The 14906-nt window shown below is 51.8% G+C and overlaps 1 protein-coding gene across 1 annotated transcript; it reads left to right on the forward strand.

Annotated features, from left to right (window-relative positions):
* The first annotated feature begins 5096 nt into the window (after window positions 1-5096).
* LOC108863855 (sn1-specific diacylglycerol lipase beta) lies at window positions 5097-9575 on the forward strand. The gene is made up of 14 exons (XM_018638505.2): window positions 5097-5191; window positions 5910-6021; window positions 6130-6259; window positions 6397-6676; window positions 6773-6945; window positions 7037-7166; window positions 7265-7493; window positions 7664-7851; window positions 7951-8018; window positions 8160-8252; window positions 8439-8611; window positions 8704-8898; window positions 9015-9139; window positions 9321-9575. Exons 1-14 carry the CDS (start codon window positions 5097-5099, stop codon window positions 9496-9498), a joined length of 2169 nt encoding a protein of 722 aa, XP_018494021.2. The 3' UTR covers window positions 9499-9575.
* Window positions 9576-14906: the final 5331 nt, after the last annotated feature.

Genomic DNA, 14906 nt, shown 5'->3' on the forward strand with positions numbered 1-14906 from the left:
TAACGGTGCCTGTACCCTCCGGCACCACAAGCTGTCATCCCTAGCTCCCGACGCGCGTCGGTACCTACCCTCTCGCAGCGCCTGCTTCCGAACTGCTTGAGACGAAATCGGGCGATGCATCTCGGTCTAGCCCTTGAAGCTCACTATCTCTGACCAAACGGTCAGCGATGATGAACCCTCGAGTCTGTCCGGATCACGTAGGCGGATCAAGCTCCAATGCTTTTCTCATATTTTCGAGCCTCTTCTTCAAACTTCAGGCATTCCGTCTAGGCATCCCATGGAGGTCGCGCTGTCGATGGAGGACCGAAAAATAGCCGGTTCCCGTTGAGCAGCGTCCAATCCATGCGCCCAGAGAGTCGTGAAACGAAGAGTTTTCCCCGACATGAGAGAGAATGGGAAACTCCATCGAGCCCGATTTCCGTGATTCCTCAGTCGAGGATAAATTATTGTGAGAATCATCATCTTCCATTCCTCTCGTCCCAATCTTCGGGATCAATGAATGGCTTCATTCTCCCGGTCTCCATCCGTCATTATCAACGAGCAAAAACTGTATGGATGCTCACAAAGCTCGGCGGACCTCTCGTAGGTGGCGGATATAGGCTTCTTCGCGCGATTTCTGTATCGACAGTGCCGTCTTCGCGTTCTGAGCTCTGTTCTAAAGATCGTGATCTCCTGTTGTGGCTATAGATCGATCGAAGAGCCACACGAAGTCGCTTGGCTAAGCCCTGCGCAAGGACCACGGGGGCGAAGGGAGGGAAAGTTTTCAGTGAGAGTACCACGAAGTGCGGTAAATCGAAACGTCGAACCTCACCATGCGATCCGGCTCTGGAACCCTTTCCTGGTCGCGGCGTACACAATTCGTTTGTTCTTCCACTCGCTCACTTACTTACTTATTCGTTCAAGAAGTAACGAAGGGGTACCATATATCATAACCACTCAATCTTGGTCGAATGTGTCCCATTTTAACCAGTGAGCCATAGTGATCAGTTCGGAGAGATACTTATTCCACCGGAGTGAGATTTTTGTATGCGTGAGCCGGAGTCCGGAACCTGGGATCGCCGTTCCAGCTCTACTCGAATTTTACTTTTGGAGGTGACGATGCAGAAGTGAAGGCAATCGGAAACTCATACCGGTGCGAATTGGTAAGTTTGAGCATTTCGACTGGTGATTAGGACACTCATTCATGTGGCGCACGATTTCTGCAAGACTTGAGCTGTAACCCTCCATGGAGGTCCAGGGCCGAACACACTATCATTTTCTTTCATTCGAATCCCCAGATTTCGGCGTCGAACCCGTCCTCGCTGGTTTTTCTTTTGTTCACTCATTCTCTGTATCACGAATCGCGGGTGGATGAGAGGCCCTCAAGGGAGCGTGGCGAGATGTTCAAAATCGTGGAGCACTTCCGACGCGGAAGGATCGAAATGCATTTGAGAGGAATCATGAGCCCATCGGCTCACCATGACTGAAACGTTCCCTATTGGGAGATGCGGGCTCCGACTGGAGCTTCGAGCCTCGGTGATTAAAGATCACGGAGGTGCTACTCCCGTGTTCTCTGGATCGGAGGTCTCGGAGTCAAGTCAAGCTCCGCAATGCAGGCCGGAATCACGGCAGGCTCGTATCGGCATCCATAGGAATACAAGTTCCTTCGATCGAGGCCTTTACAGTTGAACGATGTCGCAATCCTTGTCGATAGGTACCGTTCTCAAGTCTCGGTCGGAGGAGAGAACCAGACGAGGGATCCAAATACAGCTCTTTTTGGAAAATCGGCCTGATAGAATCGGTTGTGATTGGACAACGCGGGGCTTCGATAAGGATTCTGGGCTATCGGGAGCGCTCGGAGGCGGAAACGATTGCGCCGAGGAACGGAAAACGAAACGTATTCCCACGAATGAGATCCGTTTTTCTCGCTCAGAACTTCTGCATAAACTTGTATGCCTCCGATAGCGGAACCTCTCCGGATCTGAATCTCCGCATTTCAGAATGACGCCTTCAGGAAAGATGCGAAAAAAATGTAATGGGGAAAACTCTTTGCTCAGCAGACGATTATTGCCAATCTCTGTTCGTACGCATCCCCGTAGCTCTCGCGGGGAGCAGTGTCTCAATCGGTGGGAGGAATTCGGCTTCAGGAAATAGTCCCGTTTTTCCCTTCGGGGAGCGAATCGCGAAGCCCAAGGTCGATAATCCAGTTCTGCGAACGTGACCGATCCGCCCAACGAATATGGATGCGGATCGAGAATCGAGTTCCAGCGTAATTTGACGCTCGAAATATTCGAATGCGGCAAAAATTTTCGTAGCTTGGTCAATTGCCCCCGATTCCAAAAGCCCACTGAGAGCGACACTGACGTGTTCAAAGACAGCCGAAGACCAGATGTCAAGTTGATGCTCAACATGAGGTTGCGATGCGATTGATTTGATGTCCAACTTCTCGGCTCGCTTCGTCCCTTTGTGTGCAGAAGCTGGTTGAAAGCGAAAACCGACTTGCTGTTCGCTCCAGAAAATCCGAAAAATCAGCCACAATACGTCCGTGAGCGACTAGCATAACGGATGCCGACCGAAGAAGCGTCCGGCAGGCGGCAAGGCAGCGAGCCGCACACGAATGACGGACTGACTGAAAGACGAAAAACTTCAAAAATCCTGTCACTAACTAATCTGATGAAACTTATGTGGAAGCTTCATATCGTCGAGGAGATAGACATCGATCACCATTCGAGCATTTCACAAGAGAAGTTCCTCACCGTACCATACCGGTACAAATCCTCCTTTCCGCTCCATCAATCTTCCTGGGCTAGAATTAATTGCTCGTGAGGGCCCTTTTGTTAGAGAGCTTATCCTTTTTTACGGCTCTTCGATCACCCACTTCTGCGGCCGCATGGAGAAAAACGTCGCGCGGCGCGATTCCGGTGCCGTACCGACGCTTCTGTTACGATTGCGTCACAAGGCAGGCCGAGATTCTCATCTATTATAACAACACGTTGTCTTCATAAATACTTCGTTCCGGCTCCGTCCTGACGACAGCGCGGAAGAAATCTATCAGTCGCCGCCGCGCTGCTGAAGTTGACAATACAGATCATGACATGCGAAGGGTTCGGCAATCATCAATGTTGGGACCACCACATGTCACTCGCAGAGACGCTGCGAACGCTGGGAGGTAAGGGTGGTATTATCATCAGTATTAAATTCTTCAACGGATGAATTTTGTGTCGGAGAGTTCGGATGGGGCCACTATTAAGAGGAAATTGCGTCACCGGTCAGCATTTGTCTCCAGTATGCTTTGTCTCCCGCCTGAATCTGTTTCATCACCCGAACCGTCAGCTGGACGTTCGGTTCACATGCAGCGTCATCCGCGAAACGCAGCTCAGGATCCCGCGTCCTCCTGCGCTACTCATAACGAGAGCGAATCTTCTTCCTCACACGTAGCTCGCTTACTGAACGATCGGATCTCACTTGAATTGGTTTTCAATTGATTCCGATGCCGCGTGCCGCCGCTTCGAATCGAATTATCGCGGATTCGATAAGGCATCGCTCTGGCGATCCTCCGATGAACGCGCCGATCATTCGACTCACGAGTCTGTGTTTTCTGGTTTTATTTCTCAAGACTCCCTTCCGCAGTCGGCAGTCGGTCCTGCAATTTGAGCGGAGCGTTTAGCGGCTAGCGGTTCAATCGTGCATGAGAGAGAAAAGCCGCTCGCGGTGTAACAGCGAGAGGGCTCTCATTCCACCACTGAGTGCGGGAGCCAGCTCTCAAAAAATCGAGTCACCTACACCGGGGCGAATCGAGTTGCTGTTTTTCCCGTTTGCTCCTTCTCCGGCTGCCAGAATGTCGCGTATTGGACTGGAGCGCGGATCGTAGAAGATAAGAAAGTCCGAAATCCGAAAGTTATCGGGAGGTGTGACTCCTTCTAATTAAGAGGTTTTCTCCGTCAATTTCTGAGACGCCAAGGACCAGCTCGCGGCTGCAGATCAATCTCGCGAGAATCATAACGACTTGGATGAACGTGAACGAATAAATAATGATCGACGGAACAAATGCAGCACGCTTGACCGTTCTTCTCAAGTGCGCTTCTTACGGGTCATCTCCGGCTGCGAAAAGCTTGATTGATGATCGATGGAATCCGAGAAGGAGGATACGCAAGCCCCGATGCTCGAACATGGCTAAGATGTCGTCCTTGTTCATCCCTATTAGGGATGAAATTGGACATTGCTGTCATCAAGGTCTTGTTTCAGCGGCGGCTGTTACTTTCTCGGCAACGCATCGACTCGAAATTTGATCGACTTGCCGTGCTTGTCAGCCTCGTCCGTGGTCGAAATTGCTTCACCGTTTGTTGACAGCAGAGCTCTTCCTCGCCCCTCTCGCCGCATGGTGGGGTCGAGTCGAAAATTGCGAAACATGCAACATTTCCCCGCCGTGCAGAGGGGGAAAGTTTCGATCTCCAGGACAGACCTTCATATTTAATAACGAGCCTCACGAAGTATGCCGGCTTTGCTTCCCTCAATCACTGCCCACCATACTGGGCCTGTTCGAAAGATTCCCACTGCGTAACTGAGGCTATTTCCTCTCTATGCTCTGCCCTGTTCGCCACGCTGATGGCACCGACGCCCTTCGCAACCGAGATCAGAATTGAATATGGTTCAGACATCGTTCCTCCGGCCATTCACGGTTTCCGACATCTCGTGCTCGCTACCGGCACCAATCCTGTTATCTTGCGACATCAGCATTCTCTGTGCAACGCATTACGTGCCGATGGGCCGATCTCCGCATTTCCTTTATTCCCTGGTCTGCTCATGTCGATTAAAATCCTCTGGAATCTCTTGCGGAGACCTAGGATGACGTCCTCTGGTTGACTGACGCTCCATCGGACCCGCGAACCTCCGTTGATTTTGGTCCCTGTAACATCAAGGCAGCCTTCACTGTCGGTAGCCTGCTAACTTTCCTTCCACACCGTGAATACTACGCTAGAACCCCAGGTCCGCACATCCGGATCGTCCTATCCGCTGGGGGATACAGACACTTCTTTCGGGGAGACGAACTCTGACTTGTCATCCTCCTCCTACAGGTTCGCTTTCCAGACCTGCATAGCCTCTGATGAAAGGGTTCGATGCCAGGGATTTTGTTCGCAGGGCGCCGTTGGAATTTATCCAGTGACGATCTCCCGATTCCCGCGCTTATAGAGAGCCTGCTCAGGACCGCATGGTAAGCTTCGAGAGAGGCCGATTCCTAAAACTTTCAGAACTTGGAAAAAGCCAGACGATGCACCCGCTTCCCGATTGCGTGACTTCGTTGACGCATCCCCTCCGGAGGCAAAGCAAGCCCCCCCCCCCCAAACAGATCTCGCGAAGCCCTTCCCTCAGGAGGACTTTTCCGCATTCCTGCCGGAGCTGCGGTTGTCCCATGCGCCGACGTCGGTCGCCTCGACGTTCCCACAGAAGTAGTGACACGACGCTACAAGAGGAGTCCCAAGGCAGAATATCTCGCAACAATCTTTAACAGCGGGCCTGTGCGATGCTTGGATCACGGAAGAAGCCGTATTCTGGACACGCACTTGGGTATCTCCAGCTTTATAGAGTTCTGAGCAAAATATTCACGACCGTGCGCGATGTACTCACCGCGAGAAGCAGCCGAGAATGATTGTTTTAGATTCAGCGAGATGATGCAAATATCTCGTCGTGCAGCGTACGGAAGTGCCAACCCGCTGTGCTGGATCAGTACTGAGGATCGCAGTACTATCACTAGCTAACGAACCTGAAGTTCCGACAGATCTCCCATCTTCTCGCTCTCATCTGAGAGACTTTGCGAGGGCAAATAGAGAATGCCCTGCGGGTAAATCCTGACAAGACGCCGCTCTGATCTCTAGACTGAGGCAGGTTTCTGAGAGTTAGACCTCGCCTAATAGTAACGGTAATGTTCGCAGGTTGATCGTGGCGTGCGTATCCTGCTTTACAGTGCCACTGACGTTTGATTCCCGATGCGCGGTCCGATGCCGTCTCCTCTTCGGTTACCTAGTCGGTTTGCTGCTGCTTCAAGTAAGTCAATCAATTCTATTAATCTGGATGTGTTCTGAGAACTGCAATCGGCGACGGGGTATATAATGCGAGTAATTAATCTGTGGTATGTACTATTTATGTTCGCAGATTGCCACGCTGACCATAAATGCCTTGATTACCCATCGATCGATGCAGGGTACAGTTCTGCGGGAGCGCCCGCGGGAAGGGGTCACTCGGCTCATCTCGATCCGGGCTGCTCTTTTCATCCCAGAGATAGGTACGTACGGCGTCCCGCCATCTCGATTAGCGAATTCATGATATTTCATTGAAAAAGTTTAGGATGTAAAAAAATCATGGAAGAATTCGTTGATTCCTCGGAGTTATCAGTTTTAGATAATGGCGCACCTATTCAAGGTTGGCATCTAACCGGAGCTGTATGGTCTGGGATCTTGCGTGTGGACGAAATTCCCCCGGTCTGCGTCGTTCATCCCCTCTACCGTTCGGCGCAAAGTATGGTTTATTTGGGGCTGGCTATGACAGTTTTGATCCTCCTCGGAGTATATTCTGTGTTCGATCCAGCCGGCTCTATAAAACATTTTCCATCGAACGAGAATATCGACGACGAATTCGGCAGATTGTTCATTATTCCCACCGAGAAAGGACGGCAAAAACTCCATCGGAGTTGGCTCCGGCGGTGAGTTCCCGTGGCTCGTGATGAGTTTCCGACTTTTCAAGCCTCCTCTTCGACTGAGTCCCGAAATAGCATCGAGCATTAGTAATTTCATTTCAGAATCCAGCTTCTGTTCTGCTGCGTCTCATTCGACACAGGGTCCCGAGACGCGTACCAGGATGTTGCGGAGCTTTTCAGTGGCTGGTTCAACGACATTGACGTAGTGCCAAGCGATCTCCTCTGTGCGCTCGTTCTTCTCCGCAAGAAACAGAACAGGCTGAGGAAGGTCACCGGTAAGTTGTGCGATCTGTTGCTGAGTGAGCTCTGCTGCGTTTTGCGGCTCCGTGAAGGGCTTGAGCGCAAAAATCAATTGTCTCGTTCAAGGTCACACTGCTGGCGGCCAGAAGTACCCGCTGACTGCTTATCACAACCGTTCGATTCCGATCACCATCCAGCCTACGATGCTGCCTCCTGTTGACTGGATGACTCCCGAGAACGCTCTGCATTTCATGAGGTCGGAATTTTCGCCGAAAATAAAAACGCGATCTCTGGATACAGTTCGATCGGGATCGTATCGTATGCACGCCTGAGGTTCGAAGTTTTTCCCCGTAGGTTCGCTTGGGGTTCATATGGCTGGCCGGCCTTCATGCTGACGCATCTCTGCACGGGACTCTGTATAATTTGGAAAGGATTGAGATGCTTCTCGTGCTTTAGATCCCCCCTGGGGTTGCGCATGCGGGGAGACAACTGTTGCGAGTGTCATACGGCGACCGTGAGGACCTTGGCGAAGGTCTCCAAGCAAGATATTTTGATGATCTCATTCAAAGACTCCTTGTACAAGGTGGGCCCTGTTTTGAGAGGGACTCATTAACTTACGATTCATTCAATGCCAGCGATACGGGGAGGGAGCTCGTTTCACTCCGAGCTCTGAGGGCAACTGGCGGAACCGAGCTAGACTGGACCGAATTTTCGGATCGAAGTGACTCGGTGGTTTCCGCTTCACTCTTCCAGATACCGTTTTTTGTTTGTTACGATCACAGTACACGCTCAGTCCTGCTTGTGGTCAGAGGTACTTTGAGCGTAAATGATATTCTCACTGATTTCACCGGTGATTCCACCCGTATCGGAGTCAGAGGAGTTCCTCCTGACTCGAGGTGCCACAAAGGAATACTCAAGTGTGCCAAATACATCATGGAGCAGTGAGTTGACGACAATTCCTGATGAGTACTCTGAAAACTTCGCATAAACACAATTCGATTTCCGTCTTTCGAAACCTGATGTGAGACTCGGTTTTCCAGACTTTCGGAGAATTGCATTCTCGAACAAGCTTTCAAAAGGAATCCGACGTATAGACTGGTCCTAGCTGGTGAGTCGGAGAGACTGCCCCGGGGGAGAACAGCAAGTCGTAAGAGCGCGTCCCATGCTCGCGCCTAGGTCCCCTGACCTTGACGCTCTGCCTCGAGCTGATCACGTGCTCGAATTAAAAGATGAATAACCCTCGTTCCAGGGCATTCACTGGGAGCCGGGGTCGCGGCAACGCTTGGGATACTCTTGCGCGACAAGTTCCCGGAACTCATCGTTTTCTCTTTTTCCCCTCCTGGTACATTTCCCCTCGAGTCATGCTCTGGATGGCCGATGAGAGCCATCTTAAAGGCGGGGAAGACCTCTGATCCGAGTTCCACCGTCTCTCCATATTTGAATCGAAAGAATTTTCCCACATTACGGGGAGAGGATCAAGCTTGAGCCCGGGCGAATATCCCCTGAGTCCCCATCTGCGCTTTTCCAGGCGGGACGTTCAGCCGTGAGCTTTGCCGGTACACAGAATCATTCGTGTTCAGCGTCATCGTAGGAGACGACGTTGTGCCGCGATTGGGTCTCGCGCAACTTGACGAACTCAAAAAACAGATGCTGATATGTTTGATGGAGGCGGATCGGCCGAAGCACGAAATCATCATCGGGGTAGGAAATTTCCTCGCAGCCGTTCGGTAGCTCGGGTTTCACTCTCTGGCTCACCTCGGAGGACCATAAATCTCAAACGGCCGGAATTTCAGGGTCTGAACTCATTTTTCTTCAATTCGAGAAGTCGGAGGAACACCCCCCGCATGAGCGGCTCGCCGACGGCAAAGTACGAGGAGAAACAAAAGAAGAAATTCGAGGCAATCATCAGGAAACTCGATGTCATATCGAAGAAGAATAATGAAAGAACATCGTCGAGTTCTTATTACGGCCCACATCCTACTCCACAAGTACGTACGACGCTCCATCGACAGATCGTAAATTCTGATTATTATATTTGATCCCAATCAAAGACCGCTGCAGCGGTTGGACATAGAGGGAGGATCACGTTCGCCCATGTTGCTAGGATTCATTGCAGAACACGAACAACTTGTGTCTCACGACGGTAGTGAATGTTGGAGTTGGCAGTCTTTCCAAGCACAAGCTCTACCCGCCGGGGAGGATATTGTATCTGACAGAAGCCGACGAAGGGTAATGCCACTTCCACACCTATTTCGATACGTAATCAGAATATCGACGACGAATTCGGCAGATTGTTCATTATTCCCACCGAGAAAGGACGGCAGAATAATAATCAGAATATTGATACGATCTCGCTCTCGGCGTGCGGGTAAAAATTAACGCGGTGAAAAAATATTCCTGGTTCTTCTAGCTTTGAGACTTGGTGGTCTCCACCAGAGTATTTCGACCATGTGATCATCTCGGCCCATATGCTAACGGATCACCTCCCTGACGTCACTTACCGAGCGCTGAAGACGGTGGTAGATCGGCGTGACGTGAGAGCTGACAGCTTTGAGCTAAAAGGCAACAGACGGCGGACAGACGTTTAGTCGATATTAGCCCCGACGAGTCAACGTTGACATGTAACAAAAACCTTGTCGAATAAATTCATACAGGTACTTGAATGCGAGAGCTCTGCCCCCCGTCATTCTACCCTTTCAATGAAGAGAGGGTCTTTTTTCCGGAGCGGGATAGTCCATTTCGTTCAGTGTTTTCTTCTGGACGCGAACAGACGGCGATACTTCGCTCTCTCGTGACGGCCCAGCGGATCAGACTTGCTTAACCGTCTCATGGGAAGTGCAACTCGAACGAGGGTCTCAGGAGGTAGAAGCTGGTCCTCGGCCGCACTCAACAAGCTTCGACCGGGAGGAAAAATCGTTTTGCAGTTTATCTAATTCCCGAATATGAAAAATAGATGCTGTGAGCAGCGATCGGGCTAGGCCATCAATCCCGCATGATAGAGCCGACGTGGGAGATAGGAAGCATAAACAAGAGTATTTTAGTAAGTTCTCTCAGAACAGACAGGCTATTTGTAGAACAGCACCGGTCATGAGGTTCCCGGCCGCTCGAATTGAAGCTACTGAGCTTTCTCGACATACTGCATTCACTATACGGGCTGACTGACTGACTGACAAACAAACGAAGGAACGAGGCAGCCGCGTGGGGAAGGGAGGACTCCGCCGAACATGAGGATGTAGTGAGCATATAATCCGTACGTTTCGGTCGAGCTCCAGGTCTCCCCCAGCAGAGCTTGGACCTCAGCCGGTGCGCTGGCGGGCTGCTTGGCTTGGTGGTAAGCTCGTGAGACGGCAAATTGGCTTCAGCTGTGCATTGCGTCCGACGGCATTCGCAGTTACTCGCGACGGAGACACCAGTACAATTCCAAGTCGGCCCTGATCGGAACCCCCTCCGCTTTCCGCGGCCGTCTGAGTCGCCGGTTGGCTTCCGAGAGTGTGCCTCGGTCGCTGAGGCCTCGGAAAGCGAGGGGCCCTACGAAAACCCCAGGACGCTCTCTCGTCTTCCTCAAATCGAAGGGAATTCGCACAGCCACCTCTGACGGGGCCTGGATGGGAGGTCGTTCCTGGGAGATGAACGAATCTTTGCTTTCCCTCAGACGGAGTCAGCGACCCGGAGTTCGAGCTATGCTCTCGGATTGCGGCCCCTACTCTCTCGTCGCAGCCTCTCCCCCTCAGAGCTCTTACCCATACCGGTGACCTTCTTTCCCTCAAACAGACATCTCGGCCATCTTACCAACACCACCCCTACCACAAGCGAGCTACGAAAAATAAAACCTGCCTAGAAAACCTCTCGACGTGTCTCCTACAATCCAGATAGCTGCACCGTAGTGTGTTGTGATTGTGTTTGTGTTCGGGCGTTAGACTCTTCGTTCTGTTCTGACGATCTCGCGACTTTTACGCGCAGAGGCAGACCAGCTCTCCTCCGAAACCATGGAACAGGATAGCATTGACGAAGAGCTACTCTAGAAAGACTGCTGTTTAAGGGTAAGTTCCATGTCTTTCAGTGCGGTACGGTGCCTGATTGTCTCGGGCAGGATTTCGGGAACGCTCCCGAGATCTTCGAGACGAAAGACGGCGTGGGGGTTCAGGCGAACGGAAATTCCCTTTCCTGACACTACTGGACGGCATGAGAACGTGGAGTAAGTGCTCGAGCTCGCCGGAAACCGACTCCAGAAACGGAGTCTCCGCAGATGCCGATCTTGAATTCGATGTGAACCGGTGGGGAGAGCATAGTGACTGGGAAGGAATTTACTCGAGTTCGGAGGACGAAAAAAAACCGAGAAACACGGTTGCCAGTCGCGATGAGATGCTGCTATGGATGTTTGCGAGCATCTCTGAGAGCATCCTTCGGTTTCTCAGCTGCCCGAGTCGGATTACATGTTGCGTTCGCTGGAACCTCTTTTCCGAAGAATTTCGGAAGCCTCCGAATGTTCCGTGGCCCCCGAGCCCCGGGCCATCGTCTGGCTTCACGACGCGGATGCCGTACCACAGAGTGGATCGATGAGAAGAATCACGTGGGTGTTAGGCTGGAGCGCCGGGAACCCTTCGGATGGTGCGGAAACCTGTCTCCGCGCGAGGTTGATCCGCTCGTTGCGTGGCAGCCAGGTCCCTCGGAGCAATTATCTGCTTTCCAGTACAGCAGCCGATTTTCCTTCAATTCAATGAGGATGATTCGAATGGCTGAGCGAACAAATGAGTGAATTTATGTCAGCGGGGAAAAACGGGCTGAATCCGATTTGCATCCGATGAAGCTCGATGAAAGCAGCGCGGCTTGTCACTGTTGGTCTGGGCGAAACCGATTATTAACATTAAGTGAATTCAGTAACAACACACACTGAAAGCTATCGAGGCATGACGCTCTCGGCGAGGAAGAGTGTCTTCTCCGTTTGATAATGATCCCGGACATGCGAACGGGTTCGAAAGGCTTCGTGCTATGCATTCCAAGCAACGACCTTCAGAATCAAGAAAGCTGGACTCCTCTTCATTCAGGGACGGATCCGCCCGCATCGGGGCGACAGGAAAGCAAACAAGCTCGCTCCCACAGAAATTCACGTCACAACTTCAGTCTGATACGGTTAGATGAATTCGTTCCGTGCCGGAGTCCTTCTCCCTCCCTTGAATAAATGAGTGGAGAGATCGGTTCTGTGTTAAGTCGAGTGCCACGCATCAGATTGATCGAAATCGGAATTGGTTTTCCTCGATTGCGTCCCCGAATCCGGCGTGAGGGGAAAAGCCCACGACTTGCCAAAGAATCTGCTCCCGTAGATCGTTGTGATGACTTGTTGTCAACGCCGCCGCGCCGTACATCAGAGAGTCACTTTCAGACAAGGCCCGCCTTTCGCCTCGATCTTCCGGAATAATTTTTGCACATCGAACTCCGGCTCGCTATCTGTGACGCTTCCCCATTCGACAATCAGGGTCTGGTCCATTGCTGGATGAGAGTGCGACGCGATCATTTAGCGACTGCCATGCAATGACCGGGCTTCTTGCTTAACCAACCGCCCTCTGTGACAACGCGTAGTTCGAATCGCCTCCGAGTCAGACTAGAGGGTGAATGAACGACCGAGAGTCTTGCGAACCGTTTCTGCGCATTCAACATAACACCGGCCCACTACCTATAAGTCACGGCGATCTGCCCACAACGAGGGTACGGGGCGGTGCTCGCTGCGCGGGTTTCCATGCCTAAATGGATATTAGGCGTAATATGCGGAGAACCTCACATCGCAGATGCGAGCTCGGAGATCCGAGACGAATGCCGACCGACCGAAATCACCAATTCGAGGTCGCTCCTACAGACGAGCAACAAGCCCGAGAGCCGTCCTTCAAGATGATCCGCTCTCGTGTCCGTAAAATCCTTTCTCTCAAGATCGGGAGCATGGCAACGTGTTCTTCAGCTGAGTCCATCCGTCTGCCCGAGAATCATTGGGAGACCTCGCGCAGAATTGACAGCAAACCTAACGAAATTGCCGAGTCCCGCCTCCGCAGTCGAGCCCGACTCCGGCTGCTGAACGGCCTTCTCGATTTTGACATCAAGCAGACACATCGACGGAGAGGATGGAAACTCTCCCGCTCTTTCATTAAGAATGAGAAGCCCTACGCAGCCCGGAGGGACTCGGCGTTTGCCGTTGTCCCATGACGGCCCCGGCGTGGACGCTTTCCTTATGCCGATGTCTCAGTTCATTGTAATTCACTCAGAAGGGAATTAGATCCTCGGCGCAAGCAGCGATTACCACTAAGAGAACTCGATGAATACTCGTCGCATCCGGCGGCACGCTCCGACCATAAGTATTCACACGGCACGTCGTCGGCCGCCGATCTGCACAGAGAGCACGGGATACCCGCAGCGTTTATTTATCTTGCTCTGAAGAGTCAATCGCACCATAAAATAAGCGCCGTCACTGAGAAACGTAAAGCTAACCATAAAACGTTCCTATCGGTGCTTCTAGCTTCGGCTGCTCACTCGTACCCTTCTCGCCGACAAAACAGCCGACTGCGAGATTTGATTTATGTGAGTCCCTCTGCGCAATGTCCAGCTGGCTTCATAGGTTGCTAAGAGCTGAAAAGATTCAACTCCCCGGCGAGCTCAGGTTTCTACAGCTTCTCGGTTTCTCGCGTCCGCAGCGCGGTGTCGTGTTGCAAGCAGCTGTAGAGCAATTTCCAATTTCGAGACTAGGAAACAGTAGACGGAAGAGCGACTCCTGAGCTCCGGGGACCGTTGTTTCTCTGCGCGCTGAAAAAGGTTTGGATTGAGTTTCTTCTGCTCCAGCTCGTCATTGATGTATCGCGTAAATCGACGGTCCGCGTATTCATCCCCTGTCGTTAGGTCTTCGACGGCTCTCCATGACGATTTCAACCCTGCTGTCCATCGGTACCATGGTGTATCGTATGACCCGATTTTGTTCGTGGCCGTCCCCTCGTAGACAAGGAATGTTTCCCGACGTCGATGGTCAACTCTGGAAATTATGCGATTCCGCGAAGGGTCACGGGGAATAAGGACTTTGACAAACGTCGTGGTTTGATAAGTGTAGTTTTGTCGAGGGTGAAGACAGAGCTCATTCTGAGGTCGGATAGCTTCTAAGAACTAGCTAATCCGGCTTCTGAGTATTGTAGCTTAGCGGGAAAGAGCTCTCAGCAATAAATGTCAACAGCATTCGCTCTTGTTCCTTCTGCACGATTTGTTTCCGAATTGGTCATGACTCGCTCGAGAGCTTCTCTTCACACGATCCGGGATGAGCTTCCAATCCGGTGGACTGAGTGATTCCTGTCCTGTTCGGTCTCAGGTTCAGGGGAGACAGCGAAAACTTTGGAGCATAGGGAAGTAGATTCGATCGTCCTCATTTGGAGTTTGAGTGTGGCTCGACTGAGATGATCGTCCCACTCGAATGCTCCGATCGATGTATTTAATTCATGCATCGAGAATGAGAGCGAACTTGCTGAGGGATTCCAGCGGATCGGACGACGATGTTGGAGGATCCGAAGAGATTTTATTCTATCTCACAACGGACATCTCGGGACAGAGACGAGCGCGAATCTCACATTCGAATGAAACAGCTTGCCCGCGGAAACGTCCTCAATCAGGATTCTCCGCAGAAGCTATATGTATGCCTGATCCGCTCCCGAGCTTCGAAAGCCGAACAAAGGGCGAGGACAGAGAACGATCAGGGTCGCCGCTCGTTAGCAAGGGTCGTAACTCAACGAGGAGCCTCAATCTATCTAAGATGCTGAGTGACAGGAGGCTCATCTGAGACAAATTTCAAGCTCTTGGGATGCAAGTCTCGCTCGCTCGTGAAAGGGTCATTCTTCTCGCACCGCGGTGATACCTACTGCGATCACGGTAGTTTAGCCCGACTGTCATGCCGCACACCCCACCGCCCCCGACGAGCATTCGCCCTAGATGCAGCGCTGTATGGGTTTATGGGGGAGGGTCGAGAAGGATATGA

Source organism: Galendromus occidentalis, unplaced genomic scaffold (genome assembly GCF_000255335.2).
Source record: "Galendromus occidentalis unplaced genomic scaffold, Mocc_1.1 scf7180000077086, whole genome shotgun sequence".
NCBI lineage: Eukaryota > Metazoa > Arthropoda > Arachnida > Mesostigmata > Phytoseiidae > Galendromus > Galendromus occidentalis.